Below are 8,110 nucleotides of genomic sequence, written 5' to 3'. Positions count from 1 at the left end.
TTTGATTTGTGATAATTTTAATACGATGTATCTTGGTGAAGGTCTTTTTGGGTTGATATAATTGTGTGTTCTGTTGACTTCTTGAATTCCGAGCTCTAGATCATTCCTTTGATTTGGGTAATTATTTTCAACTATTTGCCTGAAAATGCTTTCTAGTCCCTGCTCCTTTTCCTTGCCTTCGATAATGCCCATTATTCTTATGTTTCCTCTCTTGATGATATCAACTAGTTCTTGAATTTCTCTTTCAGTATTTTTTATTCTTTGATTTCTCTCTTCTTTTTTTTCTGATTTATTTCTAGATTTCTGTCTTCGATATCACTGATTCTTTTCTCCACTTAGTCGACTCTATTTCCCAAGCTTGCTATTTCATTTTTCAACTCTTGCAGTGTGATTTTTATCTCTAGAAGATCCATTCTGTTCTTTTTTTAGGTTTCAATCTCCATGCTCTGCTCATCTAGTTGTTTTTTCAATTCCTGAAATTGTGATATGACTAATTTCAGAACTCACTGAGTTTTTTCAGAAGTACTATCCTGAATTCTCTGTCATTTAAGTTGCACATTTCTATGTCTGTAAGCTTATTTTCTGGAGATTTTTCTCTTTCTTTCTGAAATGCCTTGTCACATTGGTTATTCATGGTGTTTAATGGACTATTTCTCCACTTGGGCATTAATGAAAATGTATTCAGTTATTTTTCTAGAAAGAAGATTTATGATATAAAGGTCTCTCTTTGGCCTGCTTCAAAGAAGGTGCTTTTCTTTTGGTTTCCAGTAGTTGGCATCTAAGCCTCTTGGATCCCTGCTTTATATAATGCCTTTTTCTTTTCTTATAGGTATTTAATTACGCTCACTACCCTTAGTTTCAGTCCCTGTCAATGTTAGCAACAGTTTCGTTAGTATTTGTTCAGATTCCCCTGGGGCTCCGCGGTGTTAGGTCTCAGAAAGTATGGGGGAGGGGCCCTCTGGGTTGGGGTTTGGGGGCTGCGGCTCAGCTTCGGTTTTGTTACCGTGACCAATAAAAATCAGCTATTATTTTTCTGCCATCCCCCTTCTCTGCTTTCTGCCTTGATGACTTGGCCCTGCCGCTGGATGCGTGGAACTCACAACTCTCCCAAGCAGGGCTTTTCAAGGAACTCATCGCACCTTCTCCCCTACCCCTCCTCCTACAGGGAACTCCAGCGGCTGCAAGAGGCAGCTTCTTTATTTCTCCCAGTCTGCCGTCTGACACCCAGGGTTCTGACCTATTGTTCTTACATGCAGATCCCACATTCAGACATGCTGGTGTGCAGTTTGGGTGTTTTTGTTGAGTTTTACATGTTCAGCTTTTTGTTGTTTCAAGAGGAGAGTTCTGGAGGCATCTCTCACTTTGCCATGTTTCTCCAAACCTCCCTTTTTTACCTTTTTTTTTTTTTAATGCTTACAGCTCCTGGTATTCCTAGGTTGTCTCCCATCCAAGTACTAACCAGGCCTGACCCTGCTTAGCTTCTGAGGTCAGATGACATTGGGCACGTTCAGGGTGGCATGATCGTAGACCTCTTTAGTTTTTAAACACCCACAAGACATAGTGTGCGCCTTCTTATTCTATCCTTTGTTTCTTAAAATTTCTATCATTATTTCTCTCTGCTATATTTTACTTCTTTAATACTATCTTCTAGTTCACTAACTCTCTCCTTAGTTTTTCTAATCTTATTTTCAGTCCATTCGTTAAGTTTTTAGTAATGACCATTATTTTTTGTTTGTAGAAGTTCAGAATGTACTTTTTTCATAAATGCCAGATCTTTTTATATATAGAACTGTATTTTTTATGTTTTGATTTTTTATTTGTCTAATAATTTTAAACGTAGATATTCCATGGTCTTTAGCAAGTTATTATATTTTCTTAATTTTTTGGCAGTTCTACATTTGCTTCCTGAAATGTCTGCTGACTCTTACTCATGCTAATTTTTTTCTTAAGTTAGTAGTTTGGGATAGTCGAAATGTTGTAAAGCCTTCGTTGAGTTTGTGTCTTTCAGAGACCTTTGCCAGGAATGATAAGGGCATGAGTGCTAGGGAACACTTTTTATGAGGAGTCTTTTTATCACATGCATAGGATATAATTTGACTACAAATTCAAGTGAGAAAAGGCTTATGATTATGAAGTTGAGGCTTTTCCTCTTTTTCTCATAGCTATTAAATCTAGGTCTCCTAGATTATAAATCTGGAAATCTCTGTAGTCAGAGTATCAGTGTCATTGACAAGTTCTCTTTTATTTTTTTGTTTGGTGGGGATTACTACAGAAAGTAGAAGAAAATCAGACTGAAAGAGTAACTTGCAGCTAGATTAACTGATATTTGTTCCCATGTAATGGGTACTAAACAAATATAAAAAGCAGATATGCATATTAATTCCTTTGGGTAACAGAGCCAGATAATGGACTTTTTTCCATTGGCATTTAAATATATGATTAGAGTTATTGATATGATGGCTTACACATATTATTCCCCATGTAATATGTGTCTGTATCACAAAGTGATAGCTCTAGCAAGTAGTCATTTTGGAATTAATGAAATAAGCCTTTTAATAAAAAGATTTTTTTTCCTTTCTTTTTTTTTCAAAATTATAGTGCTTTGTTAATGTTTCCAGATCTTAAAATTAAAATAATTACCCCTATATATTTTTACTCTGACTTTTTGTACGACAGAATAGGTAACAAAAAACATAATAACTGAGATTTTATTGTAGTCATCTTCATCCTACTTGATACATGCCAAAGCTTCTATCTCTGCCTTTCTTCTTCCTTATTCATCTGCAGGAGGCATCTCTAAAATTAGCTTCAGTAATAGATGTTATACACATAGTTAGATTACTGAATCATTTAGTTCTTTTGTGAAATTTAGAAATATAGAAAACAGCAGAGTAGGACAAGCATATTTCTCAAATAGCAAGTTATTATTCTGAAAAATAAAGAATTATAATCCTCTCAATAATCTTGTAATAAGTAATTTTATTTAAATCTATTTTTAAAGGATTATATTTTTAAAATATATACAATGGTTTTGATTCTTACTTCAAAAGATGTTTGTGATTCTCAGAATCATGTTTCGTTAAATATAATAAGTTTGAGACTATGAGCAGATTAATAACAGATGAGCTATAAATATTCCCCTATAAATTAAATATTTTATTTCATCATCTTCTCATCTGGGTATGTTAACATTATTGCTTCTTTGCAATAGTTTTTATGGCAGTGATGTTATCTCCAGAAAAGAATAGTTAGGAGAGTTTAATGCTTGACAATGAAATAAATGTGCTGAATTTTCTCAGAGTTATGAGAATTTAGCTTTTTTATATATCCTGAAGCCCCCATTTCTCCTTCCCCCATCATTTTGAAATAATTATGTTGTGCGGGTATGCAGATTGTCATACTGATATTCAATCCATCTGTTAAGTTTTTAGAAATGACCATTATTATATCAGCCTCCCCCAAAATACCACCAGAATAGCTCGTTGATAAAGAAAAGCTGACACTATTACTTATTGGCAGAAAGAGCACACACTACCTTGACAGTCTTTGTTGTCTTCAAGGGCAAAGGCAGGATATTTATTTTTGAGATTTCTTAGGGGTGGGAGTCTGGTAAAAAGGTGGGTCTTTCAGTGTAGAGGCTTGATTCGGATTGATGAATTTATAATATAATAGACTAGGATTATCTGGCACAGCAAGATGAGTTTTTCAAAGTATTAAACTTTTGTTTTTCCTGGCATTAGTAACTGTCTCATTTCCCCCATTAATTGAGGGTTCTATTTAACTACCCCTAATTAATGTCTAAACTCCTCAACAGAACTTTAAAATTCCTCTGTGTATGGACAAAGATATTAGGTAATCTATCTGTTTCATTTTCTCCCCCTTGAAGATACCCTGTCTAGAGCCTTTGTCCTCTTCAATGTAGACCAACTGCTCTTAGGCCTGCTTAAAAAGATGTCATTTTGGGATTTTTCTTTGCCTCCCTCCAATGATGAATCAACTTCCTTGATCTTATGTATCTCCATCTTTGGCTTACTCTTTCATATTAGAGAAGCCATCTTCTAGTAGCTTTCTGTAAGTCTCTCTTTTTTTTTCCTGTAAATAACTCATGTATAGATAATTGATATGAGAAATATGATGTTTTCTTTTTGTTTATCACAGTGCTAGAAATTCACTACAAAGTATACCTCAGAATAGCTAGAAAAACTAAAAAAAAGTTATAATTTTCTTAAAAAATGACAATTGGAACAGTAAAAATGATTAAGGGTAATTATTTTGCCTTTCAAATTTCTGGAAAGACTGTATATTAAAGGATATATGTAGTTGAATTCTGATTTTTAGTTTTTCAATTTGTTATTAGTATTTTTCATAGGTCTATCAGATAGTGACAGTTATTTTGAAAATTTGATAAAGACATCTGGTAAAAATTTTTTTTCACAAGTGAAGATAAAACATTAATATTTAATGAAATAAACTTTAAAAACCTTTCTCACAAATTATCACCTGATGTAATTTGAATTTATATTTTAATAGCAAAAAATTTATGTCTTGAAAGGTATCTGTTGTCTCTGAAGGAGGTAAGCTAAAACTCAAAGAGACAAATGAATTTTTTTTAAGGTGCTATGATTAAAAAGAAATCCAGGTTACTGCTTCTCAGTTTCTCCCAGTTAGATGTCAGCATGCTATGCTTGTACCCAGAAATATCTCAGGTAAATTCCAAGAAGAATTTGAGAGACGAGATTCCCCAAGATTACAGAGAGGGCTTTCCATTTGGCTGTGACTCCATACTTCTAGAGACCAGATAGGAAGCAAGTTACCATTTCCTTTGGAAAACAGGGTCCTGGAATAAAATGAGCCCTACCACTAGTCCATCACTCTTCCTCCACCCCACTCCCCTCTCATTTCTGGGAATATCAGAGAATGGTAGCTAGTAGAGATGATTCAAGAAGTTTGCCAACATGTAGAGCCTATCATCTACTGAGGGGATGATGGCTGCCTTCCTGTTTTATGCAGACTTATTCCTTGATCATAGTTGAAAAACTATAAAAATCACTAACTCACAGCTATGTAACAGGCTTTTCAGGAGAAGACCTGAGAATGGTAAAGCCAAAGGAATGGTATACATAGCCAGTAATTTGGCCATTGCAATTGTATTTGTTTCACACTTTTTAGGGTCTAAGGGGTTGAAAGAATGTTGGAGAATGATATGCAAGGGATATCATTTTAAAAGGAATATATATGGGAGAGTGTCTTAAGCCATGTTCACTTCTGTGCTCTCTCAAAAACCGATGAGAGGTAGCTCTGTCACAATTCTATCACTTTAGTGTTTTCTTTGTATAACAAGCTTTTAAAAATAAATAAATGAACCTTTTTGTAAAATCTGGGCTTATCTAATGTTAATGCAGTTGCCTAAATTCTTACTGGGGTCCTGGAAATGGTATTTTAAAAGAGAAGAAGAAAACTAAAGGAAAGTTATAATTTTCTTAAAGAAAAAATTTGGAACAATAAAAATAATTGTAGGAGGGAGGGAGGAAGAAAGATGATGACCTAATGGAAACAGTAAAACAATTTTTGATTTGGGTTTAAATACTGGTCACAATAATATGTACAATGTATATATTTATTTTAACATTATTCAAACTCATATAACTAGGAATTATTATAAATTATGTTGCCCTTAAAAATGACAAACATTTTATATGAGAAGTGCCAGTGTATAGTATTTTAAAGAGCAGAGCACTGGAAGTCTCTATTAAATGGAATAATGGAATCTTGTCCTATCTCAGCCTCTAGGACAGTATGTAATACTGGGTCACCTTCCTACCCCACTCCCACCCTATCCTTGCCACAACCTCAACTGTTTACCTTTTCTCACATGATTAATGAGGTTGTAGACTAGGTAATTGCTAAGCTTCCTCAAGATTCTGTTACTCTAGTATATGTCATATTTTCAGAAGGTTTGTGTCTTTTCACTTAATGAAGTTAGGTAGCCTTGTATTGATTTGTGTTTTTAAAAAATCATTTGGGCCAAACATTTAATATTTGCTGAATGTAGCTATATTTAAACTGCAGAGAGTTTGCTTCAAGGTGCTGTACCCATACAGAACAAGGTAGATTTCCAATTACAAGAACCCCTGGTTATTGTTTGGACTGAAGATGGCCCTTATGGTGCCCTTCAGTGACACTATGATCTGCTTTTAGTTTTATGGGGGCTATTGTCCTTATATTGGTTCATTTTTAACTAAGTGGTATATTTCCAAGGGTTTGAGAATAGTGAAGTAAATAGCTTTGAAATTCTCAGTACTGTTTGGAAAGCTAATCGCATGAATTTAAAATATAAAGCATTTGAACAGCTTCCTTTTAAAAGTGATTTTTTAACAAAATTTGATCATACTATATTTGTGCTACAGTTGAAATGCTGAAGTAGCATTTTGGCTTCTTTCCCAAAAGCATGCTTAAAGAGGCTAGCAGCAGCATCTCTCCCTGTTCTCTTCAGTGTTTTTTACCTTGTGAGTGGTGCAGCTTGTTCTGCGGATGTACTGAACCCTCCCATTTAATCTGCAGTGGAGAAGAATGGAGCTCAATGTCCAGTAGAAATCAATGGTCTAGCAAGGTTGCAGTAAATAGAAATGACTATATATTTAAACAGCTGAGCAAGAAGACATTTATTCTGTTTCTTTTCTTTCAACTGATGAATTTTTGCTTTCTCTTTCCTTCTAGAGAGATGTGGATAATTTGCCCTGCCTCCAGCGTCTGTTTCTCAGCTTCAACAATATATCTAAGTAAGTGGAAACTCCCAACTTGTCATTTATTAATAATTTGATTGTATGGGTTCTAGTGCTTTAAATTAAGATTGTTTGCACCTTGGAGAATTTATTGGCATGTGAGATTTTAAACTGGAAAACAAGAGGGCCGTCCATGACAAGTTCTATGTGGAAAAACAAAGCTCTGGTGTATATCATGTCCTCTGATGATAAAAGGATGAAGTTAGTATAGCATGTGCTTTTTATTCAGTTATACTTTAGAGCTGCTGCTCTCTTGTAAAACGTGGACATTTCAGCATATATTTTGCTGTCCTTTATTTGACACTTATTGCACTAGTCAGTTGAATTAGAATATCTTTCATAAATTATCATCTATAATATAGCTACTAAGCAATTTTGATATAGCAGGCTGTATTTGTTGGGGCCCCTTGCTAATTAGGCCATAACTTCTAACTTGGTATCCCTACTTAGAACTAATGCTCTAAGGGACATGTAAATGTATACATTTTGTTTTTCAAAGATTTGAAGCATATCATCCTTTATATTGTGATACAGTTTCATTCAGGGTCAGTGAGGGAGATTTCAGAACTGGAGCTGAGACAGACTTTCAGTGCAAAAGGACCTCTACTCCTTCCCTAATTCTTTCCTTCTCTGCTTCCTCTGAGCCACTTAGTTTGAACTAGATTTATAACTACCCCTCGGTTCTTTAGTTTCACTTCAAGGATGTTCTTTGAACGTGCTTTTATAAGAGGGTAGGTATTAAGTGTAAAAGACTTTAGAGCACATCTCTTCCTAACCTCTAGGCCTGTGCTTCTGATTATTAAAAACTATTTTAATTTTTGTGCATTTTCTGTTTACATCTTTTCCCTTCTTCATCAGACATAAGTGTTAACCCTATATACTTGTACTATATTTCTAAAGTTAGAGATTAGATCCAGATGGTGAACTTTGCAAATAGGCATTATTTCAAAGAAAATACCCTTAATCTTTCTCTTTTTTCCTCTCTGTGGAAAAAATATTCAAGTTTTCTGAAAGACTTTTTATCTTTTTTTCAGTTTATGTTGAATGCTCTTCCAGCTGCCTTTCAATCTTGTTGGGGAGGTAGGATTTATTTTCAATGGCTATGGAGGAGACACTCAATTTTTCTTAGGGAATATCTGCTTTCTAAAGACCACTAACAACTGTTCTGAGGGGATAGTTTTTCATTCTCAAAATATGTTGTTTCTTGTGTCTCACAATATTAGTGTTTTAAGGTGCTGCAAACCCCAACCTGTGGTTGAATTCACTACTTTTCTTTCTTGTTTTGTTTATGGGGAGTAATTTAAAGAGATATAAATTCGGGTGCAGGG

The 8,110-nt window shown here is 34.5% G+C and overlaps 1 protein-coding gene across 1 annotated transcript in view; it reads left to right on the top strand.

Moving 5' to 3' along the window:
* Positions 1 to 8,110, top strand: part of LRRC49 (leucine rich repeat containing 49) — a 128,023-nt gene that overhangs the window by 39,521 nt on the left and 80,392 nt on the right. The window contains 1 exon segment of the mRNA XM_015597741.2: positions 6,718 to 6,779. Within this exon segment, the coding sequence (XP_015453227.1) occupies positions 6,718 to 6,779 (62 nt within the window).

The sequence above is a fragment of the Pteropus alecto genome, unplaced genomic scaffold (assembly GCF_000325575.1).
Source record: "Pteropus alecto unplaced genomic scaffold, ASM32557v1 scaffold38, whole genome shotgun sequence".
Lineage (NCBI taxonomy): Eukaryota > Metazoa > Chordata > Mammalia > Chiroptera > Pteropodidae > Pteropus > Pteropus alecto.
The sequence above is the reverse complement of the archived record's forward strand: the minus strand, read 5'-3'. Positions and strand labels throughout refer to the sequence as shown.